A 27,444-nucleotide genomic window follows, 5' to 3' on the forward strand; every position below is an offset into this window, starting at 1 on the left:
CCAGGAGCTGCTGGGGAAGGAGGCTGGCCGATGTCTACAGAATGGGTCGTTCTATCCATCTGATTATTAAAATCTTCCTCTGCTCTTTGGTGAGCACTCACGTGGAACACAACTTAGCTTCATATTCTGCCATTCAAAGGTCTATCCTCATACCTCTTCCTCAGGCCTTTTGATTTTTCACTTGTGTTCTTTCCAAGTCCAACTACCCAGCCAAATGGTGATTTGGTACAGACCCTTTCTTCTGACCATCTCTCCTTCCAGGCAAAATGAACAAATGGGTACCTCGTCCCAAGTTCTGTCCCCTGGGAGGATTTCCACTCTGTCCACTCAGCTGATGCATGCCCACGGTGCAGAACTATCTGTAAACTAAGCCCCAGACTTCCTCCCCACGTGAACTGATCACAGGGAATGTCCCATGAAGGCATGGGTGTGGGTTGAGAGCGAATGTAATGTAGCAGAAAGAGGGCTTTGGGCATCTTGGAATTGGTGACAGGATCTTAGGGCAGGAGGAGATTGACTTCCTTGGGCAGGGATGGAAGGGCTGCTTCTAGTGGCAAAAAAGGTTTGAGGAATCTGGAATTCACTGGAATCTGCCCATGTGGCCATCCTAATGTTCAAACTCAGATTCTTTCCCAACTAGTACCCTAACTTCCTTTTTTTTCTTTTTTTTTTTTTAAATTAGGCTCTACACCCAGCATGGGGCTTAAACTCAGACCCTAAGATCCAGAGTCACATACTCTACCAACTGAGCCAGCCAGGTGCCCCCTAACACCCTAACTTCTAATGAAAGAGACCCTGTGAGGTTGGGAATTCAAATGTGTTGTAATTCAATGCCAGAAGGACTCACAAGACTCGGTAAATAATTATACTAGTGGCTAAATTTTCTTCCGGCAAAGGACACCCCGCAGAAGCAACAGGAGAACAATATGCACTGGTGGGGGATCCAGCATAAGCCTGTCATGTTTTTCCATGTCCAGGGGCACACAGGAATGCTTTCTCCCCAATAGCGAACCACAGGTAAGTGCGGGGTGCCTCTGCCCAAGAAGCCTGCTTCAGTCTCAGGTCCAAGGGGGATGGTCATGTAGACATAACCCACTATTTTTTTAAAAATTTAAATTCGATTAGCCAACATATAGCACATTATTAGTTTCAGATGCATAACCCACTATTAACACTCTCCTCGCGTTCCACAGGAAGACCCTGGGTTTGGTTTTTAATAACTCAGCCCCACAACCACAAGACAGTGTTTCTTTCAGGGGCATCATAGAAACTATGACATCCCTTCTGCAGACCGTGGGCTGCAAGTGAAAACTTAGAGGTCCTGCTTTTTATTTTTTTAAAGATTTTATTTATTTGACAGAGAGAAACACAGCGAAAGAGGGAACACAAGCAGGGGGAGTGGGAGAGGGAGAAGCAGGCTTCCCACCGAGCAGAGAGCCTGATGCGGGGCTCGATCCCAGGACCCTGGGACTGTGACCTGAGCCGAAGGCAGACGCTTAACGACTGAGCCACCCAGGCGCCCCGAGGTCCTGCTTTTTAAATTAAAGACATCATTTCAATTTTAAAGAGAAGTTATAATTCTTTGACTAAACCATTGTGCCTTTAGGAATTTGCTGTAAGAAAAGAAGAAGGATGTGTATAAAAATATAACTGTCAGGATGAATCACCAGAGCACTGTCTCTAGCAGACACACTAGACGTTGCTCACCTGAAACAGTTGCGCATTTGGTACATCCACAAAATGGAATGCTCAGCAGCTATTAAAAATGTTATAGGAGAACATTTATTGACATGAAGAGGCGTTTAGGACAAACTGATATGTGAGCCAGGTAGTCAAACAACATACAGTAATGATTCCATTTTTGTAAAAAACATATATGCATATATAGCAAAAAAAAAAGGCTTGCAAGGATGGACACTAAACTGATAACAGAGCTTGTCCCAGGGAAGGGAGGAAAAGGGTGTTTATTTTGTTTACCTGTATTTCTCTTTTTTCCCCCCATACATCACATCATTTACTTTTGTCATACCAAAATGTCAACCTGTTTCAACTCTTCATTTTGATTAAAACAAATCCGTTGGAAAAAAATGGGGGTTTTTCAGAAGCAGAAATGATTTCCAAGTTGCCGCGGAGGCAGCGAGTCTGTTCTCTGGACACACGGGCAGGAACCTTCACGCGCACAGGCAGCCGGGTTCGCAGGAGACCGGTGCTTCCCGGGTCCTCACTCTGGGCCCCCGAGCCCTAGGGCCAAGCAACTCACTGCCAGTCCATCCTACTCCTGCTGAGTCACCATCCTCATCATCTTCAGAGCCATGTCCCCTTGGTCAGAAGGAACCTAGAACCAAACAGTAGCCAAGTCCACACTCTGGGTTCTGGGTTCAGGGGCGACATCCTGAGACCCTGCTCCCAGGAGGAGTGCCGGCTCCACGACACAGCCTAGGAGGACATCTGCACCTGAATGCGCCCCTTACGGGAGGGTCGCATCTGAGAAATGACCCCTGCACAGGACAGAAGCTCATCAGGTTGCAGGGGTCTAAAGTAGTCAGCATTTAGGAAAAGAACCTGCTGTTCCATTTGGGGCTGATCTGTTGATTGATTGATTGATTTTGAGAGAGAGAGAGAGTGAGCTCAAGTGGGGGGAGGGGTGGAGGGAGAGGGAGAGAGAGAATCCCAAGCAGACTCCCCACTGAGGGCAGAGCCCAACCCAAGGCTCAGTCCCATGACCCTGAGATCATGACCTGAGCCAAAATCAAGAGTCGGACACTTAACTGACTGAGCCCCCCAGGCGTCCCTGTTGATTTCCTTGGAAGACTTGTGCTTATGTTACCAGGACCTAGCCTGTTCAAGGAAGAGGGGAGATTCTAAACATTTTAAAGGATTCTCTGGGAATGGAGTACAAAGTAGAGGGAAGCTAATAGCAAATCTGTCAACAGATACAACAAACGAACAAGATGCTTTGTTTGGGTGGCACCCCATTTTGGTATTATTGTTATTATTCAATTTTCTTTTGTTTTTCCTTTGAATTTTTCAGATAGGTTCCACACCCAATGTGGGGCTCGAACCCATGACCCCAAGAGTCACACGCTCTACTGCCTGAGCCAGCCAAAATTAGATTTTTCAAATAATTCCTTTATAAACCCCCTTCCCACACACCATCGGAAAGGGGAGGGACAGAGGCCTCAGTTTCTCCGCCACAAAGATGGGCGTCCAGTTGACGGCCCTAAGTTCTGAAAGCCCATGGGTCCATGATTCTCTACGGCACACTGCTGTCCCCAGTCCTCTTGCCCAGCAAGGTCCCCTGGAGGCACAAGCACAGTGGGGTACACCAAAAAGACATTTCATCAACTAAAGGGGAAGTGGTTGGGGATAATTTAATACCAGTGTCCAGGAGCTATTTTAAGGCTGCCCCAACAGATGTCTTGGTTCTCTCCGTGACAAGCCAGAAGAAATGGGCCTGAACTCCAGTATATGAGCAAGAGCATGTGCTCTCTTTCCCCTCCCCTTCCTCCTTCCCCTCCCACCTGCCCCTGCGGGGACCCTTCTCACAGCACTGTGCCCTAAGACTTCCTACTAGCTTCCTCCCTAGTTGATATTGAGGGTACTCAGAATACGTAAAGCCCTAACAGGGAGTTGCCTGGGTGGCTCAGTCATTAAGCGTCTGCCTTCAGCTCAGGTCATGATCCCAGGGTCCTGGGATCGAGCCCCGCATCGGGCTCCCTGCTCCAGGGGGAGTCTGCCTCTGCTCCTCCTTCTGCTCATGCATGCACACACATGCTCTCTCTGTCTCTCCCTCTGTCTCTGTCTTCAATAAATAAATAAAATCTTGGGGCGCCTGGGTGGCTCAGGTCATGATCCTGGAGTCCCAGGATCGAGTCCCGCATCAGGCTCCCTGCTCAGCGGAGAGTCTGCTTCTCCCTCTGACCCTCCCCCCTCTCATGTTCTCTCTCTCTCTCTCATTCTCTCTATCAAATAAATAAAATCTTTAAAAATAAATAAATAAATAAATAAAATCTTAAAAAAAAAAAAAAAGCAAGCCCTAACAAAATGCCCTCCTAACGGTGGGTCCTGCTGCCTTGTTCATGGTCTCTTCAGATGAAGTTTCTTAAAAGGGCAGATTCCTATCCTTCCGGTTTCTGAGAGGAAGTTGTCTTCCCTCCCTCACTGCCCATTCATCTGCTGCACCCTTTCCGTGCTGGCCTCCAGGCCCGCCACTGCACCAAAAGCGCTTGCCACGAGCACTAAGGATACCCCTGTGCCTGAATCAGTGCTGACACTTCGCTCCTTTATCTGAGTTGGTGGCAGCTTGCGACGCCACCGGCCCCTGGCGACTTTGTGGATGCCCACGTCCCTGGTCTCCCTCCTCCTTTTCTGGCTGCCCTCTCTCAAGTCTCATTTGTAGGTCCTTCTTTCACTTCCTGCCTTTTAAATACTGGTCTGTCCCTGGCCTTTTTCATATTCGACTCCCAAATCTCTCCAAGAGCAAAAATTTGACTCCGGATCATATATACACAGTGTATATATTCAGCTGCCTTATGAGCATCCTACATGGCGGTTCTACAGGCAAACAGGTACCAAGTCCGGCCAGTTCTCCCTTCTGACACTATCAAATTCCTCTACTTCTCTCCCTCCTTGATTACTATAAGAGCATCTTAGAGGGGCACCTGGGTGGCTCAGTCAGTTCAGCGTCTGCCTTCCTCTCTGGTCATGATCCCAGGGTCCTGGGATCGAGCCCCGCAGGGAGCCTGCTTCTCCTTCTCCCTCTGCCTGCCACTCCCCCTGCTTGTGCTCTCTCTGTCAAATAAATAAATAAATAAAATCTTAAAAAAAAAAAAAAGCACTTTAGATCGGCTATTTGCCCTAGTCTCATCCCCTGGGGGGGCACCGCATCAGTTGGGGCAGCAGACCAAACCTTTGTTGCTAGAATGCCTTTTCTTAGACAAACCTGGCCATTTCACTCCTTTGCTTTAAGACCCTCAATGCACGCCGTTGCTTTCGGGATACGTGTGAGCTCCCTAACAAGGTATCCCTGGCCTCATCTCTCCCCAGGGCCCCTCCTGAGGCTCCGCTGGACCTGCCCATGCTGTTTTTCTTGCTCCTACACCTCCTCCTTGCCTAGGTAATACCCCTAAGGAGTTGGTTTCTGGAGAGGGCACTTTAGTTCCTGCTGAAATCCCTCTTAGCATCTCCTCGGCCATCCAAGTAAACACACTATATGTGCTTGATGTACAAACGGAGCTTAAAGACCAGTTTTCTAGCCAGACCACCACCCCTCAGCCCCTTCTCTATGGAGATTCTGTCCTAAGCACCAGGGGGCCAAGCGGAGAGAGCTGCCCACAGGGCACCTTACCACCCCTCCCAGTGAATCTCCTCCAGGAAAGCACTGTCCTGGGAAGAAGAGAGAACCTGCATGTAAGTGGCCAGACCAAAGCCTAACCGTGAGGGAAGCACCCGACCCCTCGGGCGCCTTTGCAGGTGTTTGCGTGTGTACGTGCACACACGTGTGTGTTTACAGTGGATTTATCCCTCCAGAATCTCCCTCAGCCCATGGATAGCCACTCAGTCAACCTACGACCTAAGGGGAGACAGTGTGTTCGCTTAGCAAGTGCAGGAGCGAGACAACCTCATCCTTGCACACAAAGCCTCTTCCAAACTGGAAATCTGGCAGCTACTGCTGCTCGAACACTCCCCCTACCTTGTACCATGCCCTGCGACTCAGCTTTCCAGAGCGCTAACTTTGGCTTTCGCTCCCCGAAAATGTGAGGGAAAGACAATTTCTGCCTTCTTCCCCCAAGACAAATGATTAAGAGGAAAGTAACATTAAACTCATTTAACCTAAGGAGTAAAAGACAGAGCCCAGCTTAATGCTCTCAGAAGGATTTAGTTTTAAATGAGGATCTCTAGATTCAAAGGACTGAAGCACTAAGAGCAGGATTTCATTAGAGACCGGGAAACACTTCCCAAAACAAATCACTTCCTCTAAGGCCAGTCCGGGCAGTGCACTCAACGCATAATCAACTGCCTGCCCATGGCTTCACCCTCAGAGCAGCTAAGAGCCCACCACAAAGGCCGAGGGACGCGGCCTCACCATGTGCCCGGCTCTGAGGATCCAGTAGAAAGCCAGGTTCTTGTAGGACTTGATGAAAGCAGACGTTTCTGAAGAGTTCGGGTCACTGTACACGGCCTTCCACTTCAGCTGGTTGAATTTGGGCAGCTCTGCCCACTTCAGTTTCCGCACCCAGGCCTCCTGACCTGGCGAGAGGGAAAGAGCAGGGCCTGACATCAATAGCTGGGTGGGGTAGAAACAAAAATCTAGATCCCATCACTTCGCCGTTCCCAAACTGTGATGCGCACAGAACCCATCCCGAGATCCGCTTAAAATGCAAATTCAGAGTCGGTAGGTCTGGGTAGGGCCTGAGACTGCCCTTCCAGCAAACTCCCAGTGATGCCCAAGATACCTGGGAGAAACCTAAACGCTGAGAAGCCTGACTACTTCTGCCTCTGCCTTTCCCACCGCCATATGCTCTGAAGCAAGGCAAGTGGGGACCTCTGGAGGTGGCAGGACTCTCCGGAGGACTGAGAGGTCTCAGGGTCAGAAGGTGCTAACGTGGATCACTGGGCAGGTCATGGAAGAAACACAGAACCGTTTCAAAGTGGCCTTAGTGCCCTTGGCTTACAAGTGGCAGAAATATTCAATCCCGCTGACCTCAAGAGGTTCGTCATACCTGTCATACCATGTGCCTCGATTTACCTGCTGGTTCTGAAAACCTGCCTCTCAGTCTTTACCTGGTCCTACTGAAAAAGAACCCCGAAGGCCATTTCCCCTGGGTCCTCAGGTTTAGAATCAGCAAGGTTTAGTTTCAATTCAGCTTGCAGAGCTTACCACCTACTGGGACAGTGACAAAGACTCAACTCACCAGTGCATTGACCCCATGGCCAGGAAAAGGTCTCCTTTTCTATTTGTGGTGGGAGTAGGTGTCATGCATTTCTTAATCATGCATGAGGGCCTCAAAATCTGGCAGGCCCAGGCTTCTCTAAGGGGTCACCATGATGAGGGCGCAGAAAGCTAGCAGAGGGCAAGCACAAGCTGACAACCTGCAAACTGCCTCCCCTACCCCCAGGTGGGATCTGTGTGACATTTCTCAGGCACTCCCCGCTGCCCTAAAGCTAAGGGAAGGAAAAACAAATGTTTAACTAACCCGAGATCACAGTCCAGCAAGACCAGCACCTCCCTCAGTTTACAAATATCTTCATGATTTACAAGAAAAAAGCATTCTTATCAATCACCTAACTTCCAGAAGGAAACTCCCAACTGTCTTAATGTTAATGCTTTACTAGAGGGAGAAACCACCTTAACTTGACAAGGGCAAGGCCTCCACTATCATGTAGGTCCTCTTTAGCGTACAAAAGTTCTTTTGAAAACCTCCCTTTTTCCTTACCCCCAACTCCAGAGTATATAATCAGTCACCCCTCATAACCCTGAAGTAGCAGCTCTTTCTGCCCACGGGTCCTGTCCCTGTGCTTTCATAAAACCACCGTTTGGCACCAAAGACGTCTCAAGAATTCTTTCTTGAAAAAAACAAAAAACAAAAAAAACCAAAAACAGAACAAAAAAATTCTTTCTTGGCCGTCAGCTCCAGACCTCATCCCATCAAACCTCACCTACATTCAAAAACTGCCTCAACAGCTCTGTCCTCTTCAAAGAGGTCAAGGTCGGGGCAGATGAACATAACAGGAAATGGCCTTCCTCCAGGCATTTCAATGTCCCCAGCCCCGACTGGCATGTCTGGCCAGGGCCAGTTCCCTTCCAGCTCACCCCAAGGAACAGCCTCCAGGTGGCCCTCAGAGCGTGTTCCTTACCTATGGTGTCCACGATGAGATCGAGCTGTCCGTTATAAATGGTCACATTGACCCCGGCTTCCAGCAGCTCATCCACAATGCTGATGACCGGCTTCATGAAGTCCCCCTCCATGTTCTGGAAGACATCGGCAGACTGCCCTGCACATGAGCAAAGCGAAAGAGGTAAAAGCCTGCAATCTGCCAGAACACAGGGCACCTTTCAGAGAGGTGCCCCCAACAGTTCCTAATATGGTCCTCAGAACAGAATACAGTAGACCCCGGAACCACATCCAGCATCAGGATTGGGGGAGGGGGGAGCCTGGCCGGGGAGCTGGTCAAAACCTGCCCCAAAGGACCTTTGTCTGGAAGTCACACCCATAACCAACTGTGACTTTGGGCGTGGCTTTTTTTAATATCCATTTTTTTTTATTATGGAAAACCTCAAACTGATAACAAGTCAGAAGGGTAAGAGGATTCCCAGGTGCCCATAACCTGGCTGCAACAAGATTTATCAACACCTAACCCATCATTTCATTTCCCTCCCCACCCACTTCCCTACCAACCTCTTATTCTGAACCAATTTGGGCACGTTATGTTTGCTCACCTATAAAATGTGGCCAGTAATGCTGTCCTACCTGCAACCTATCATCACCACCGCCAAAACCCATTCTTCAAATTAAGGCCTTTGAACTGGCCCCTCCACTGCCCTGCAACCCCACAAATGGCCCTTAATTAGGTCACAGAAGTACCTCCCCAGGAGCAATCCTCAGGAATAATTCTGAGCTTCTTTCTGATGGGACCGTTCATGAGCTGACTTAAGGTATCCTTCTGTAGGTGTCTCACGTGGCGCTGGTAAAGGTGAACTGAAACAAACTGGTACCCGGTGAGTCAAAGGACTGGCAATACAACCAAGAGCACATCTTTCCCAAGCGGCTGGGACAGTGTGTCTAAGAGGGAGGCTTTCAGCTGGAAAACGAAAAGTGTCACCTTCATTCACCCCAGATGGAGGAAGAAAGCCAGAAAGACACTGAAAGTGGAGATGCTTTATTAATTTTGATTGCTGCACTTTATGTACTTTGGGGCCGCTGAGATTATCCAGCACGGCCAAAGGAGATCAGCTGCGAAGTGGAATCTAGAGGCTCCTGAAGCCTTTACAGGCCTCCTATGGAGGGAGGACGCCAGGCATTCAGCATCCGCGGCGAAGCTGGGTCAGCTGAAAGACAGCTCAATCCAGCCTTCAGAAGGACTGTAACGTGTAATGCGCCGAAGTTGGTTTCCAAACTTCAAAAACACTATGGTAAGCGAAAGAAGCCAGATGCAAAAGACCACCCATATAAATGGTTCCATTTATATGAAACGTCCGTATCTAGAAACACAGATTAGTGACTGCCTGGGGCTGGGCGTGGGAACGGAAACTGACTGCCAGGAGACACGGGATCTTTCTGGCATGATGGAAATTTCTAGAACTGGATTGTGGTGATGGCTGTGCAGCTTTGTGAATGCACTAAAACCACTGAATCATACACTTAAAATGGGTGAGTTTTGTGGTATGTAAATTATGTCAATAAAGCTAAAATAATTGATTCCCTCTTGCATGGAGACAGAGACGGGGTCTAGCAACGTCAAGGTTCACTTACCCAGGGGGCTCTGGGTGAATTCAAGGCTCGACTTCACTGCAGATGTGGGAGTGCTTTTAGTTAAGATGTTATAGAAGTTCACCCCATCTGTGTTCTGAAATACAGAATGATATTTGGCTGTTTGTTTTATTTATCCATTATCAAAGCTGCCTAACAGAAAGGCAACAGGCTCTCCATCTTATCCAAGGACAGCTTTAACTTTGTAAATGTGCCTGGACCAGCAAGAAATGCAGCTCTGAGACCAGCTGTCAGTCCGATCTCGGGGTGGGGGGGGAGGTTTGCGGTAGTGAGCAGCTCATCCAAGTGGATCTCAGATGCTGGAGAAAACCAAGGGCCTGCGTGTTAATTTACAGGGAGAAGAGGGCTAAGGAGGGTCCGGCACACTCGTCCTCGGCTGTGCATTCTTCCCTCCTGGCTCACTGGGGACAGAATGTTGCCTGGCAAGGATTCAAACATTCACTTCTGCAAGACATATTATTTCTTATAGTGTCCATACATTTGGTCAAGGGACAAGTGGGTCTTGCTGGCCCGGGGTGGCTTTCTGAGCTCATCACTGCTCAGACTCATCGGCTTTATCGTTTAGCACTTGATCATTTTCAGATCTGAGGGGAGTCTCAGGAGACCCCCAAATCCTGACAGCACCAACCGGGGGGTCCTGGCTCCCCGGGAACACGGCAAGCGGGCTGCCCTCGAGCCTGTCTCATTACCTGTTCAATGACCATTTCTGCTTTCCCCCACAGCTGGGTGGCCTCTTTGTAGAGCCCCTTATTCACGGCATCCAGGACATCCTCTGCAACCTGAGACACCTCTGCCAGGCCTTGGTCGTCGAGAAGAGACTGGAATGCAAACCGAGAACGAACAGGTCCACATTGCTCAGGGACACAGACCTGGCATCACCACAGCTAGGGACAGGTGACAGAGAGCGTGCGAGGAGAAAGGCCTATAGATGAAAGTGTATGGCCAGTCACGTCGTCACTGATGAAAGAAATACAGTGAAACGTGAGCGGAGTCCAGATGGTGGGTATATGGGTGTTCACAGGGATCGTTCAACTTTTCTGCACAGGTGAAAATTTTTATCATAGAAAGTTGGAGAGATTTGTTTTGTTTTGTTTTGTTTTAGATTTTATTTATTTATATGACAGAGAGAGACACAGCGAGAGAGGGAACATAAGCAGGGGGAGTGGGAGAGGGAGAAGCAGGCTTCCCGCCGAGCAGGGAGCCCGATGCGGGGCTCGATCCCAGGACCCTGGGATCATGACCGGAGCCGAAGGCAGTCGCTCAACCAACTGAGCCACCCAGGCGCCCGAAAGTTGGAGAGATTTTAAACATTGTGTTTCTTATACCCAGAGCAATGGGGAACTGGGCTGATGGTTCATTAAATTTGCCCAGAGAGCAGTGTCAACCTCCTAGGCAAACCCAGCTAGCCTGTTTGTCCTGGGCACGGAGCTAGGGGAGATCAGCTGCGCTGCTTACCACCGAGAGTGCAGAGGTGGGAACTCATCTACTCACCATGCTGTACAGGAAAGGTCCCCAGGAGAGCACCGAATCTAAAGGAAACCACATGTGTACAAAATGTACAAAATAAGTCCGCATTGGCTCTGTCCTCCCAGAGAAAACCCAAACTAGCTTCCCTCCCAAAGTGGAGACAGAAGCAAGAAGGCTGGTGGCTTCAGGTCTATAGGCTCCTTCACTCACTGATGTCCCTGCAGGGCTGAGGGCTCAGTCGTTGGGAGGTGGGTTGATGTGAGGGCCTTTCTGTTGACTCAGGGCTAATGACATGTTAATTTGGCCTGATACTGGAGCAGCGAGTGTGTGTGTGCACACAGTGAAAATTCCTGTCAGACCTCTAGGCTTTTTGACAGCTTAGAATATTTCCCCTGCCCTTGCTCCTCCAGTTTGGGGACACTTGCTTCTGCCAAGGAGCTAATTAAGGAAGGAGACTAAGGATTTTGTAATTCAAGTGCCTATGACTATACTGTCAACCAATTCTTTTTTTTTTTTTTTTAAGATTTTATTTATTTATTCGACAGAGAGAGACACAGCGAGAGAGGGAACACAAGCAGGGGGCAGTGGGAGAGGGAGAAGCAGGCTTCCCGCCGAGCAGGGAGCCCGATGCGGGGCTCGATCCCAGGACCCTGGGCTCATGACCTGAGCCGAAGGCAGACGCTTAACGACTGAGCCACCCAGGCGCCCCTCAACCAATTCTTTTCTATTCCACAAACATACTGAAAATTTACAAAGGGTCTGAAGCCAGCAAGGAGTTTTAGAGATACAAATGAATAAAACAATGCCTGCCTCAAAGAGAATAGTTGGGCTTGGTTTGACAGATTCATAATTCCCATAACTCTAGGTAAGGCTAGGACCACTGAGATGTGCCAACAAAGTATCAAGGACCGCAACTTGCACATTTGAATATGTCACTCCTTTGCTTAAAAGCCTTCAATCGTTCCCTAAGGCCAAGCATCTCTAAGTGTGTTTCAAGTAACCTCAGTACTGCAGGAGTTCAGGGTATTAGAGAAGAAAAAATGATTCTTCAGTTAAATATCTTTGAGGCTATGCAAAACAGAATATCCGCCCCCCCAACCCCGCCCTTGCAGGACTTCTCAGAGCCTTTAACATGCCTGTGAAAGCTTGAGGAGGTGGCGCCAGTATTTAGCCCTGGCAACTTATTTAACTATGAAGCCCTCTGTACAGCACCTCTTTGGGTCTGGTATTCGTCAGGATACACTCTGAGACACGCAGGCATACCAGGTCCTCCGGAACCTTGCTATCATTCACCTCTCCAACTTAACTATCAAGCTTGTGCCTTAGTTTCTTTTTTTTTTTTTTTTAAAGATTTCATTTATTTATTCATAAGAGACAGAGAGAAAGAGAGAGAGAGGCAGAGGGAGAAGCAGGCTCCCCGCCGAGCAGGGAGCCCCTTCGGGGACTCGATCCCAGGAGTCTGGGATCATGACCTGAGCCGAAGGCAGACGCTTAACAATCTGAGCCACCCAGGCGCCCTTGTGCCTTAGTTTCTTGACATAGCGAATCGTCTGCAATTCTCCAGTGCACCCCATTCCCTGCTTGATCTAGACCAGGGAGGGACAAAACTTTTCTATAAAGGAACAAACAGTAAACCTTTTTTGCTTTGCAGGCCAGGCAGCCTCTGTTGCAACTACTCGACTCTGTTGCAGCAGCCTCCAGGCAGCCACAGACAACATGTAAATGAATGGGCATGATAGTGTCCCAGTAAAAAACTTCTCTACCAAAGGAGGGTGGCAGGACAGACTCAACTTGTAGGCTGTAGTTTGCCAACCTCCGATGTGCAACAGAACTTTCTGTAACGATGGAAATATTCTCTATCTATGTGGTCCAGGACAAGTCAATAGTCACATGTGCTTACTGGGCACTTGAAATGTGGATAGTGCAATTGAAAGAGTTAAATTTTTATTGTATTTTAATTAATGTAAATTTAGTGGCATATGGCTACACCTACCATCTTGAACTGTGCAGGTCTTCTTGAGGACACGGAGCATGCCTGTGCACCTTTCCTAGCACCTAGCACATGCCTACTACCTAGCAATTAATAATTGTTCATATAAATTAACAGTATCTGTCTCTCAAAAACGGAGTATTCCTGGGATGGAGGGGTAGAACTGAAGTGGATCTGAAAGGAGGGATTCAGATCTGGGCAGAAGATTTCTTTTTTTCTTTTTTCTTTTTTTAACTGAGAGAGAGCACACGTGCGGGAACAGGGAGTGGGGGTTAGGGGGTGGGGAGGGAGGGGCAGGAGAGGGAGAAAGAGAATTTTTTTTTTTTTTAATTTATTTATTTGAGAGGGAGAGAATGAGAGACAGAGAGCATGAGAGGGAGGAGGGTCAGAGGGAGAAGCAGACCCCCCGCTGAGCAGGGAGCCCGATGCGGGACTCGATCCCGGGACTCCAGGATCATGACCTGAGCCGAAGGCAGTCGCTTAACCAACTGAGCCATCCAGGCGCCCCAAGAAAGAGAATCTTAAGCAGGCTCCACACCCAGCGTGGTCTGGGGGAGTTTGTGTGTGTCACACCGGGGTGCGAATACCGGCATCTAAAGGGTAGAGACGCTGCTAACATCCTACAGCGCACAGGACAGCGCCCACAACAAAGAATTATGTGGCTTAAAATGTCAATAGTCCTGAGATTTAGAAATCCTGTGTTAGAGTTAACCCCACCAACGTGACTATCTCAGATGTCGGGAGCCACACCCCAGATGTCTGCATCACAAACAACTTTTATTTGTACTCCCAAAGAGGACACTCTGGTTATGAAGCTATGAACCTGAGTGGCAGGACCTAATGGTAACCTTGTCTCATCACCATGGTGAGCAACACACGGGAATTTCACCCCAAATGCTCATTCTAGTGGCGGTGACAAATAACCAACAGACTGGGGTTTGAATCCTGACCAGGCCACTCATGCTGTGTGTCAGAGGGCAAACTCCATCACCTCTCTAGTCTTTAAAATGTTTTCATTCTCCCTCTCCCACTTCCCCTTGTTGTGTTCCCTCTCGCCGTGTCTCTCTCTGTCAAATAAATAAATAAAATCTTTTAAAAAATAATAATAATAAAAAATAAAATGTTTTCAACTGTAGGGGTGCCTGGGTGGCTCAGTCAGTTAGGCATCGAAATCTTGATTTTGGCACAGGTCATGATCTCAGGCTTGTGAGATCGAGCCCTGCCGTGGGCTTGCGCTGGGCATGGAGCCTGCTTAAGATTCTCTCTCTCTCCCCCTCTGCCCTTCCCACTCTTAAAAAAAAAAAAAGTCTTCAACTGTAAAATGTGATTCTTTTGGTGTAAGAATCAAATAAGAGAATTCAGTCTGGCCAGCAGCAGTCCACGGTAGGGAGCTCTATAAATGAGTTCTCATGCCCAAATTTCTTGGACACCTCTGGGGTTAACACTTTTTGTGTTGACATCTCTAAGGACCCAGAAAATCCTGTTTCCCTGTTTTCTGATCTGCACCACACAGCCCAAAGTCCCAGGCAAGGATGGAGAAAAGGAGTAAAGAAGTATCTGAGGATTGTGTACTTACCAACAGGGGAGATCCACGAGTCACCCAAAGCGACGCCGGCAAAGTTGCACTGGATGGTCCCTTGCTGAATGGCCTGAAAGAAGAGCCCAGAAACATTCTTGCCAAGGGAACCCAGGGACCTCCGTCCCTTCTTCAGCAGGAGGGAGCCAAGCCTTTATGCACCACCTCTCCCAAGCACAGAAAACTTCTGCCCATCCTTTCTAAGACTCCCTGGGTATCCGAAGACCTAAGAGACCCAGTAGAGAGCAAGAGTAACTCTTTCCTGCTGCCATTTGCAAAATGAGGAAGAACGGCTCAAGTTTCTCTCTACTGTTTTCAAGAGTGCTGGCAGGATGTGCATGGGGTCTGGTGCGGCCCGAGCTTCTTTCCCAGGGTCACTGGCACTCTTTCCCCTGCAGTCTGGGATTTCTAACAAGGTGCTGGGGGGGGGGGGGGGGGGGGGGACCAGGGTACAACGGTCACTGTCCACATGGCAGTCACTGAAGGGTGGCGGGCCTCCTCAGGTGGTCCTTGAGGGAGAGATGGATGCCTCAGGACTATACTATCATTTGTATAAAATGATAAAAAAGAATATATAGTGGACCCTTGAACACAGGTTGGAACTGCGCAGATTCACTTATACACCGATTTTTTCCAACAAATACAATACAGTAATGTAAATGTATTTCTCCTCCTTACATTTTTCTTAATAGCATTTTACTTTCTAGCTTACTTTATTGTAAGAATACAGTATGTAATACACGTAACATAAGAAATATGTGAATCGACTGTTTATGTTCTCAGTAAGGCTTCTGGTCAACAGTAGGCTATTAGTAGGTAAGTTTGGGGAGAGTCAAAAGTTATATTTGTGTTTTCCATAGCATAACTTACATAGAGAAAGTGAATCACTGTGATACACGCCTGAAACTAATGTAACATTGTGTGTCAGCTGTCCTCAAACAAAAAAAATGTGCTTAAAAAAGATGTGTTGGCGCCTGGGTGGCTCAGTCGTTAAGCATCTGCCTTCGGCTCAGGTCATGATCCCAGGGTCCTGGGATCGAGCCCCGCATCGGGCTCCCTGCTCGGCGGGGAGCCTGCTTCTCCCTCTCCCACTCCCCCTGCTTGTGTTCCCTCTCTCGCTGTGTCTCTCTCTGTCAAATAAATAAATAAAATTTTTTAAAAAAAGATTCTCTCTCCTCCCTCTGCTCCCCCACCATCCCACACTCTCACTGACTCTCTCTCTCAAATAAATAAAAGTTAAAGAAAAAAAAAATCCTCTGACACACACACATTTAAGAATTCCCAAGGACTTGGGTGCCTGGGTGGCTCAGTTGGTTAAGTGACTGCCTTCGGCTCAGGTCATGATCCTGGAGTCCCGGGATCGAGTCCTCATCGGGCTCCCTGCTTGGCAGGGAGTCTGCTTCTCCCTCTGACCCTCCCCCCTCTCATGTGCTCTCTCTTGTTCTCTCTCTCTCAAATAAATCAATCTTTAAAAAAAAATTATATAAAAAAAAAAGAATTCCCAAGGACAGGTTCCTGGAACTGAAGTGATTGGGTCCAAGGGCATATAGATTTTAAAAGTTGACAGAGACTGCCTAATTGCTCTTTTAAAATGACTTACCTATCTCCATTCCCACCAAGAGTGCAGGAGAGCACTTATTTCCCTGACTTCTTACCAAAACTGGGTATCATCAATCTCTAAATATTTGTAAGCCTTACAGATTTAGCTACTAACGAAAGTTGAGCATTTGTCTTATCTTCATGGGCTGTTTACATTTTTTTCTATAAATGGCTTGTTTATATTCTTTGCCAATTCACTACTAGGATATTGTCCTTTTTTATAGTTATCAATATGAATACTTTTTCTATCATATATTTGTGTGTGTATATATATATACATCTTTTGAAATTATCTATGGAACTCTTAAGTTTTACATTTGAATGTGGTCTAAATATGTCAAGCTTATCCTTTTTGGCTTTTGGGTGTTCCATCGTATGAAGGAAAGCTTCAGGGGTGCCTGGGTGGCTCAGTCCATTGTGTCCAATTCTTGATTTAGGCTCAGGTCAGGATCTTGGGGTTGTAAGATGGAGCCCCACGTTGGGTTCTGTGCTGGGCATGGACTCTGCTTGAGATTCTCTCTCCCTCTGCCCCTCCCCCTCTCCCTGGCTCACGAGCACTCACTCACTCTCTCTAAAATAAAAATTATTTAAAATTCAAAGAAAATAGGGGCACCTGGGTGGCTCAGATGGTTGAGCATCTGCCTTCGGCTCAGGTCATGATCCCAGGGTCCTGGGATCGAGTCCCGCATCGGGCGCAAGGAGCCTGCTTCTCCCTCTGCCTCTGCCTCTCTCTCTCTCTCTCTGACTCTCATGAATAAATAAATAAAACATTTAAAAAAAAATTAAAAGAAAATTAAAAATTTTAAAAAATGAAGGAAAGCCTCAGGTTTTCTTACAGTTTTGATTTTTATGTTTAGATTTTTAATCTATCTAGAACTGATGTTTCATGAAAGAAAGAATTCCACGTTACGGTTTTTCAAAGCAAAGCCGTTCGTTTCCATACGATTCACTGAATATTCTACCTGCAGCCCAATGATTTGAAATGCCATCTTATCATCGCATATGACAATGCCATATGATCATATGCATGACACGTTATTTACATACACTTATGTACACATCATATCCTGCCACATTTAATCCGCTAGTCTGCTGCTACGTTAGTACCACATTGGTTTACTCGCTGTAGCTTTCTTTATAGCTTGTTCCACATCTGCTAGGGCAACCTTCACTGTTCTCTTTGAAACTTTTTGTGGTTATTATTAGACTTTATACAAGGTCCCACTCAAAGTACATTCAGTATCAGGTGATATAGAAAAAAACAGAATCAGTGTCTGTCTGAAACCAAACAACAAAGTCATTTTCCCCGTTACCTTATAAAGTTCTAGACCAATGCCAGCCGCCATTTTGCCTCCGTAGGACTCTGAGAAAATGTAGAATGGAATCGTCTAGCAAGAAAAGGAATTTACAAAGAATAAATATCCCTGATGCCTTCCCCCCCCCCCCCACGAGTTAATTTCAAATTTCTCCCACATGTAATGGCCAGACAAAACAAATCTGCTTTTCTTGGTCTTTTCCCCCATATCTGATTAGAATGCTGGGCTCTAAGGTCATTCTTTCAAGCTCAAAACCACTCTGAGATGATAGAAACAAAAGGCCACAACCTGCTCTCGGGTGCAGAAAAGTTTTCTCTGATAATGGCTGGACATTGAACTCTTGGGGAAACAAGTTAATTCAGATGGCTGCAGCAGGGTGACTGCTAGCCCCTTTGCTCACCTGTCCCCGAGTCACTGCTCACCTGAAATTCCTTGTGGCAATCAAAGAAAGTCTTCAGGAGAACCATCATGTCTGAGGCCACTGTGGCGAGGTCTTTGGCATATGCATCACTCTTGTTCACGTAACTGAACCCAGTGCCCACAGGGTTATCCACAAATAGGAGACTGGCTGACTGGAGCTACACATCACACAGGAAAGTCAAGTGGTACAACCACTCAGTTAGCCACCGACTATCTTTCCACCAACTTTTTTTAAAATTTATTTTTATGTTGTATTTTTTATTTCCACCATCTTCTATGCGTGTTAACCCATGCACGTGAAGATAGCAGTGCGCTTACGATCCTACTGCTAAAAGGGATTTCAAAAAATAAGGGACAGGAGGGGCCCCTGGGTGGCTTAGTTGGTAGAGCTTTGTTAACTCTTGACCTCAGGGTTGTGAGTTCAAGCCCCACATGGGGCCTGGAGCCTACTTAAAAAAATAAATAAGAAGGACCAGGAACATAAGACTACTAAGGCAAAGAAAGGCAAAGAGAAGAAGAGCTAAGAAGGAAAGATTAACATACACACAGGGACCAAAGCATCTGAGCTGTCACTTTTCACACAATATGGCATCCTAAACGTAATCCATTGGCTCAGGTAGAACCACGCGGCATCAGTCGGAGCCACAGCTCAAAGCAGTGACAGTCCCACCGAGGTCTGAATATCACATAGCAGTTTTCTTCAAGATGAATCCAATTTCCACAGAAGCCTGGCCTCCAGTACACCGCCGCCAAGTACAGAATTTACCCTAATACCTTTTCCAAAGTGGCTCAGAGCTATAGAATCTCCGGTCTGGAAGGATCCTCACTGGTGACACAGTCCAGCCATGTCCTTTACTGATCAGGGAATTAAAGTTGAGAAAAGACCCAGGACTTGTCCAAAGAAGGTCACAAAGCTGGACAAGTAATGGCAGCATCAGGCCCGGGCCTCCTCACTTCTCATCCAGGCTCTCTGCCTGACTTGTGCTATGCTCTGAGTTCTGGAAAACTTGCAGACAAGCCAGTGTGGCACTCTGCTACAGCATGTAGCAAGTTCAGGAATGTTCCAGGCTAAGGGAACAGCATGTGCAAAGACCCTGAGGCAGAAGTAAACTGCACTGACGAAGGACCAGCAGGAGACAGACAAAGAGAATCCAAGGGCTCAGAGGGGACCTTAAGGAAGAGGTGGTCCCACATTGAGTCTTAAATGGTAGATGTGAGTAAAGGAAGCTAGATGTGAATGAGGGGCCAAAGGAATGAGGTCCAAGCCAAGGAACTGTCCAGGCAGGGCCTGAAGGGAGTGTGTACATGGACAGACGTTGGGAAATGGGGCAGGAGGTAGGCAGAGACCAGTTTATGCCCAGGAATCTGGCTCTGATCTTCTGGGAACCGAAAGATATTAAACTAAGGAGTGATTTCTATTGGAAAGGCACTCTGAAAGCAGCCACTAGAGAGGATGGAAAAGGGATGGATGAAGAATCTTAACACGTGGGTGTTAAACATAGAGTTACCATATGACCCAGCAATTTCACTTTGAGGTAGATTCCCCCCGCACCCCAAAACCGAAAATAAGAACTCAAACAAATGTTTGCCCACCAGTATCCCCTGCACTCGTCATCAGAGCCAAAGGGTGGAAACAACCCAGGTGCCCATCAACAGATGAAGAGACAAACTGTGGTCTATCCACACAATGGACTATTATTCAGCCTTACAAAATGGGGACCAGTGGCACATCCGACATGGATGAACCTTGTAAATATCATGCGACGTGAAAGAAGCCACACCCCAAAGGCCACATACCGTATGACTCCATAGTTATAAGATAGCTAACACAGCCAAGTCTGTAGAGACGGGAAGTTATTGGTGGTGGCCTAAGGAGGGGCTGGTGGTTAATACCTAAGGGGTATGAGGTTTTCTGGGATGGGAGGGTAGTGAAAATGTTCTGAAATTGATTGTGGTAATGGTTGTAAAACTCTGAATATATGGAAAGCCACTGAATTGTATACTTCAAATGGGTGAGTCGTATGGTATGTGAATTATATTTCAATAAGGCTGTATTTTAAGAACTCATTTTTAGGGGCACCTTGCGTGGCTCAGACGGTTAAGCATCTGCCTTCAGCTCAGGTCATGATCTCAGGGTCCTGGGATTGGGCCCCCTGCTCAGCGGGGAGTCTACTTCTCCCTCCCCCTGCTCGTGCTCTCTCTCTCTCTCTCTCTCTCAAATAAATAAATAAAATCTTTAAAAAAGAAAAAAGAATTCATTTTTAGGTAAAACCAATTGGATGAGCGGGGTGAGGGGTAGGAGAAGACAAGGATGGCTCTCTGGTTTCTGGCTTAGGCACCTGACTGGGACACTTGGAGTTCGCTGGTTTTGTGGATGGGCAGAGGGTCTGGTGTACTAATGAATATAGTTTGGGATATGCTGAACAGGGGATGTATGAGGGACATCGACATGGAGACATCTCAGAAGCAAATGGAGAAATAGTTCTGGGGCCAAAAGTTCTGAGCTGGAGATACTGACTTGGGAGTCATCATCACCTTCTATGTGTCATTAAAGCAGTTGGAGAGGACAGGGCTGCCCAAAGAACACACAGAAGAGAATGTTACCAAGGACAGAGTACGGGACACAGCAACATCCAAGGCATGGGAAAGGCCAACAGGGTGGTAAAGAAATCCATGAAAAGAATCCCATGAAGGATCTGCTGGCCTTGGGATTGGGAAGCCAGCACGCCCCTGGGGACAAGAGCTCCAGCAGAGTTACGAGGAGAAAGCCAGGTGGGTTAGCGCGGGGCCGCCCAACCTCACCGCGGCCATGGAGGAGATCCGTGTGCTGCGTCCTAGAGCTAATGTGCTCTGGATTCCCTAGCACCCACTCTCTCCTGCCCCCAGCCCCAGCCCCCAGCCCAGAAAGCTCTAGGCGAAGGCATAAATAGGAGGTAAAGATGACTAGACAGCAGTAAACAGAGGCATACCTCATTTTACTGCACTTTTTAAAAATCGAAGGTTTGTGGGCAGCCCCGCATCAAGCAAGTCGGCCGCTACCATTTTCCCCATGGCATCTGCTCACTTCATGTCTCTGGGCCACATTTTAGTAATTCTTGCAATATTTCAAACTGTTTAAAATTGTACTTGTTACAGTGTTCTGTAACCAGTGATTACTGCTCACGGAAAGCTCAGATGATGGCTAGCATTTTAGCAATAGGGCCCTTTTCCCTTAAGGTACATACACTGTTTTTTTACACATCACATCAGTGCCTGTGGAACAGACCACAGTATAGTGTAAGCATAACTTTTTTATATGCCCTGGGAAATAAAAAAGTCATCTGACCCGCTTTATTGTGGTGGTCCAGAACCGAACTCGCAGTATCTCCGAGGTTTGCCTGGATAAAGAATTCTTTTAAGAAACGGCGGGAGCGAGGTGCCTGGGTGGCTCAGTCGTTAAACATCTGCCTTGGGCTCAGGTCATGGTCCCAGGGTCCTAGGATCAAGCCCCACATCGGGCTCCCCGCTCAGCGGGGAGTCTGCTTCTCCCTCTCCCTCTGCCCCTCCCCCTGCTTGTGTTCCCTCTCTCGCTGTCAAATAAATAAATAAAATCTTAAAAAAAGGAAGCGCGGGAGCTGGAGGGGCTGGTGTAGTAGGCTGGGGAAAACCTGTGCATGCCCGCATCCCAGGGAGAGCCTAGAGACGGCATTAAGGATAGAGAAAGGTAGTAACTGAGTGGACTCTTGGAGGAAAGGACGTCAGCAGAGAGGAGCCTCAGGTGTTGTTCTGGGAGCGAGACTGGGGGACAGAGGGGTAAAGCACTTACTAGCGAGGACAGGGCATAGCTGGTCACAGGGGACGGCTCTGTTCTCCCGGGAGGCAGGGGGACAGGTCAGACACGGAGGGGAGCAGAGTCTCAGCACACAGCAGAGGCGGCCCTAAGCCCGGGTGAACCCCACAGCCGGGCAACAGCCCCACCCGCTACGGCGTTGGCCGCCAGGGCTGGGCACCTGGGAGTAGGAGCCAAGCAGGTGGACAGTGGGGCTGACCCAAGCTTGGGGGTGGCAGGGCTGTTCCGGGAGAAGGATGAAGGAGCCAGGGGTTGAGCAGCGAGGGGTTACGGCAGGAAGTGAAACTAAGAATGAGGGAGGGAGGGAGACAGAACTAGAGAGACACCAGAAGGGCAGAGGACAAGGGGTCTGAGGTCTTGATGGAGTCAAGAAGCAAGGCAGGCGAGGGGAGAGGGGACAGGATTGAGGGTTGTGGCTGGAGGCGGGGACCCTGCAGTTGGACTAGAGAGATGGCCAAGATGTAGGAAGTGTCAAAGTCCAGGGTGCCAGCTAGAATAGGCTTCTGCCACCAAGTGGAGAGAAAGCTCAGTGATGTGGCACGGCCAGAGAGGAAGCAAGGGGACAAGTGCGCAAGGCCCCAGGACACATGGCGAAAGGGACGGGACAGGATAGCTAGACTTGTGACCCCACCCAGAATGGGGTAGGGCGGGGGGAGGGGGGCGCGGGCCTCAGCCCTGGGGAGGCCACAGGGCACTTGCACGTAGGGGCTGTGCTCACTGTACCCAGGTACTTCTTCGTGGTTTGAGATCACTATCAAGAGGCCCAATTTCCTTGAAGTTTCCAAATCCAGTGCTGGACCCGCCTGGACCACCCTGCAGAAGAGAAAATAAAAACAAACCCAGAGGAAACATCAATCAAATCTTAGTCATTATAACGGCAACCACATTCAGAATTTTTTTTTTTTTTTTTTTTTTTGAGAGAGAGAGAATGAGAGACAGAGAGCATGAGAGGGAGGAGGGTCAGAGGGAGAAGCAGACTCCCTGCCGAGCAGGGAGCCCGATGCGGGACTCGATCCAGGGACTCCAGGATCATGACCTGAGCCGAAGGCAGTCGCTTAACCAACTGAGCCACCCAGGTGCCCCCACATTCAGAATAAACAATTCAGGATTTAGCAACGGCTGGGACAACATTATACAAAAGACCTCACTGAGCCGGTGAACCAGCGTGTCTGTACCAACAGAGCCCCTTTAAAGGGAAAAGACCCAGGGACACCTGGCTGGCTCAGTCCGTAGAGCATGCGACTTCTGATCTCAGGGTTGTGAGTTTGAGCCTCATGTTGGGTGTAGAAATTACTTGAAAATAAAATTTAAATTTAAATAAATAAATAGGAAGAAAAGACATGGCCTAAGAGCCCCAGAGGGAACTTTCCTACCTCCGATCCTCTGACATTGAACCCTGGCCTGCCACAGGGCTCGCTGACCTTCAAAACACCTTGTCCACCGCCTCTCATCTCCAGGATGAGCAGTTAAGGCTCAGGGAAGGAGCACAGCAATTAGGGGTCTGCCAGCCCTGGACCTGGGGTCCTGTGACTCTCCACCCCATCACCCTCTCCTCAGTGTCCCTGCGGACTGACAAGGGATGCAGACTGAGGGGCAATTTGATCACGAGGATCCCCAGGATAGAATTCAACAAATGCAAAAAAGTCTCCAGAGCGGGGAGGACCCAAAATTGTGCACACCCAGGACCAAGGGCAGGGCAGGACTGTGACCAGAGCTTGGTGCTGGGGCCCAACCATGAGAGGTGGAGGTCCTGTGGGTTGTGAAGGGCTAAGCAAGGGAGGGAGGCCCTTCAGAAGATGGTCAGGGGAAAGCATGGTCAGTACTCTTCTGGACAAAGTCTCAGGGGCCAGCTGAGCCGAGGGGATAGGCCTTGAATAAAAGGATATTGCCTCACAGTGCATTAGCAAGATGGACAGGAAAGGGAGATACACAAACATGGAAGGAATAGCTCTGGCAAAAGAGAAGCCAGGGCTATTTGTATAGGGAAATCTAAAGGGAAAAAAAAAAAAAAGTCAGGGCGCCTGGGTGGCTCAGTTGGTTAAGTGGCTGCCTCCGGCTCGGGTCCTGATCTTGGAGTCCTGGGATCGAGCCCCGCCTCGGGCTCCCTGCTTTGTGGGGAGTCTGCTTCTCCCTCCGCCTGCTTGTGTACTTTCTCTCTCTTTCTGTCGAATAAATAAACAAAATCTTAAAAAAAGACAAAAAAGACAACATAGGGTCAGGGCTTAGGGGTAACTGGAGGACCCCAACAGGGAAAGACTGTATGAAACTATGTAATGTTTTGAACCTACACCAAACTATTACAAAACTGGGTGGCTATAAATTCCTCTAATTATATGCACTCTGTTATCTTAAGCTTTCCTAATAGCATGGTAAAAAGCTCACCAGCCGGAGGCAGCTATTCATCACAGTGATATTTGTAACAGCAAAAGGATGCACCTCCAGTGTCCCTCACTTGGGAACAGGTTAGTAAGTTATGACACATCTACAAGACGGACTATGAAACAGCCACTTAGAAACACAAACTATGGGCGCCTGGGTGGCTCAGTTGGTTGAGCGTCTGCCTTCGGCTCAGGTCATGGTCCTGGAGTCCCGGGATCGAGTCCCGCATCGGGCTCCCTGCTCGGCAGGGAGTCTGCTTCTCCCTCTGACCCTCCTCCCTCTCATGCTCTCTGTCTCAAATAAATAAATAAAATCTTTAAAAAAAAAAAAAAAAAAGAACCACAAACTATACAAAACTATGTGGCAACATTGAAAAATGCTTATAATGCAACACGCAGTAAGTTAAGAGCAAGTATGTATCCTTGGGTGAGTGCTGGGCCCCTTTCTCCTAGCTGACTGACTGGGAGACAGGAGGACAGGACCAGAGAGAGCTAAAGGAGGGAAGCTGGGAATCCTAGGGGGCTTGACCTTGGTGCGACAAACCCCAATTTCCTGTCCTGCTTTTGAAAAGCTGTGGTTGGCAGCAGGAGAAGACACTCCCCTCCCCACCCCCCACCCCCACTCCCCCCCACCCCGGGCAATGGCAACAAGAAACTGGCTGGAGGATGTTTCTGTTCTATTTGAGAACATTCCACCGCAAAATCCTTTTTCCTTTAGAACTTTGGGATGGGGTGCTGTCATGGCCCAGGACTATCCAGTGGACTCTGAAATATGGGAAACGTGTCAGCAGACCAACCGAAATGCTTAAATGACTTGAGAGTGTACCTAAAATAGCTCACTACTCCACTCAGAGTTACTTCACTCAGGGGACATGACCTCAGTTCTCAAAGACCTGCCCACAGAAGTCAGTATGTGCATTGTCAGTAGGCTGCTAAGATAGATCTCCTTTAAATCTAAATTAATTATTTCTTCCCTAATCATAGTCTTTTTCCTTCTCCCGTGGGCTTCTGGGGAACTGAAGGGCAGGTTGGTTAGTTAGCCTGTTGATAACCTTCATATAGTACCTCAGCTCAGAGGGTTAACCCAACCAAAGGTCACAAATGGGGCGGCCTCTGGGGGCCACGAAGTGTACGCACGAGCAGAGAACTCAGCTGTGGGCAGAGGGATCCCCTCCTCCAGAAGCTCCTGCCCTGTCTGAAAGGGGGCCACTGCCACTCAGCTCTGGGAGAGCAGGGTCAGGCCCCAAGTTGCCAAGTCTCCTGATTTTTGGAAAAAGGAAAGAAAAGTCTTGAATTTAAAATGTTGGCAACTGGGGCGCCCGGCTGGTGCAGTCGGCTGCGCCTCTGACTTGGTTTTGGCTCAGGTCGTGACCTCAGGGTCATGAGATCGAGCCCCACGCTGGGCTTCACGCTCAGCCCGGAGTCTGCTTGGGATTCTCTCTCCCTCTCCCTCCCCGCCACTTCTCTCTCTAAAATAAATAAATAAATCTTAAAAAAAAAAAAAAATGTTGGCAACTAATTCAGATTGAACCACCGCCTCACGCTGCAATCAACCAAAGGGAAGGTTTGGCAACTTCTGAAACTGAACAGTTTTTAAATTCCTGAGGGCCCAGAAAGTGCCTCAGGACGGCACATGACAAAGGGGACGCTGACTAGGCAGCACCTGGCCTACACGCCAGCACTTCTGCTTTGGTTCTGTATGTCAGCTCTCACTTGAGTGTGGAAAAAGTCCTGCTGATTAATAAAGACACTCAAAACCCTCAAAATCCCTCAGATTGGGGCGCCTGGGTGGCTCAGTCGTTAAGCGTCTGCCTTCGGCTCAGGTCATGATCCCGGGGTCCTGGGGATAGAGCCCCGCATCGGGCTCCTGCTTGGCGGGAAGCCTGCTTCTCCCTCTCCCACTCCGCCTGCTTGTGTTCCCTCTCTCCCTGTCTCTCTCTGTCAAATAAATAAATAAAATCTTAAAAAAAAAAAAAATCCCTCAGATTAAAAACCAAAGCTCATGGGGCGTCTGGGTGGCTCAGTCCTTAAGCGTCTGCCTTCGGTTCAGGTCATGATCCCAGGGTCCTGGGATCGAGCCCCGCATCGGGCTCCCTGCTCCGTGGGGAGTCTGCTTCCCCCTCTCCCACTCCCCCTGCTTGTGTTCCCTCTCTCACTGTGTCTCTCTCTGGCAAATAAATAAATAAAATCTTTAAAAAAAAAAACCAAAGCTCAGAAAACGGAACCCTCCGGCAGCCCGGGGGTGGACAGAAGTCCTGTGGGATACACACGCGGGATCTCTTCTCAGACGGTTTCATATCTGCACTCTCAGGCTGGGCCTCCCCTCCAGCCCTCAAAGGAGACAGTTGTGATAATGCTACAAGAGAAATGGCCCTCCCGGCAAAGGGCTCCTCTGAGCTCTATCTCACCAGAAAAGTCTGTAGGGGCTAGCTGAGGAGGCCAAGCCCAGGGCACTGGCAGGTTGCCTGTGAATGCTGACATTCTGGGAGGAAGTGACATTTGCATCCCATGGAGGGGAGTAACAGGACACCCTATTTACCGGTGAGCAACCTGGAGCCCAATCTCAGCCATACGTCCAGTTTCCAGAGGCTGAAGCAAGTTTCCTCAACCCCTCCCTAGAGGCTGGTCTTCCAGGTGGGTGTGGGCCACCTCTGGACAGGTATTTTAGGAAGGCAAGAAAGGATCCTCTGCCTGCCCCCAAATACCCTTCAACCAGCTCCCTGCCTTCCATCCTACAATCAGAGCTCAAGATTAAAATGCAAACACACTCAGGGAGAAGGATAGGGTACAACATTTAATACTAAGGTACAAAAGGCTGAGTCCTTTCAAAAGATCAGCTTTTCTGGGGGCGAGGAGTTAGGGTCGAGGAAGGACTGGGAGAAGAGGGAGAGGGAGGGCTGCTCAGAGTACCTCAGCCTTTGCTTTGGATTCTTTTAAAACATTTCTGTCGGCATAGAGTCAAATGTGTCTTTAGGAGCTTCCACGAAGGCATCCTGCCCCTGACTGCGCTCAATATAAGAAAACCCCTGCAAAGGCTAGAATCACTCTCTGATTTGGCCCCCTTGGTATACCATTGCCTTTGCCTGCCTCAGGAGGACCCCAAAGCCCCAAGCCTAGGAGACCCCCCACTGGCCGCTGGATCAGATCAGTCCTTCACCGCTGAACCGTGAGTTCTTAAGAGCAACCAAAGTGGTTAAGTGGGGAAACCTGACCAGGCAGCCAAGCCACTTTTACCTGAAGCCACATGACCAGGGGCAGTTCTGAGAAGTTCTTGCAAGGGTTCGTGGCATAATAGAGCCACCAGAACATGTGGGCATCCTTGCGGATGGTCACATAATCCCATACTTCCTTTCCCTCCTCTGTGGGCCGGTCCGTGAT

General features: G+C 48.6%; 1 protein-coding gene across 1 annotated transcript; it reads right to left on the minus strand.

Moving 5' to 3' along the window:
- Positions 1-1,496: 1,496 nt before the first annotated feature.
- SCPEP1 (serine carboxypeptidase 1) lies at positions 1,497-27,444 on the minus strand. Its single transcript, XM_021704090.1, has 13 exons — positions 27,301-27,444; positions 22,407-22,501; positions 21,185-21,236; positions 17,862-18,017; positions 17,437-17,511; positions 14,525-14,597; positions 10,983-11,020; positions 10,181-10,309; positions 9,474-9,567; positions 8,586-8,699; positions 7,858-7,995; positions 6,086-6,249; positions 1,497-2,335 (listed from the first exon to the last, which is right to left on the minus strand). The coding sequence occupies exons 1-13, from the start codon at positions 27,373-27,375 to the stop codon at positions 2,273-2,275; spliced, it is 1,266 nt and encodes a 421-aa protein (XP_021559765.1). The 5' UTR covers positions 27,376-27,444; the 3' UTR covers positions 1,497-2,272.

This window comes from Neomonachus schauinslandi, chromosome 15 (assembly GCF_002201575.2).
Source record: "Neomonachus schauinslandi chromosome 15, ASM220157v2, whole genome shotgun sequence".
NCBI lineage: Eukaryota > Metazoa > Chordata > Mammalia > Carnivora > Phocidae > Neomonachus > Neomonachus schauinslandi.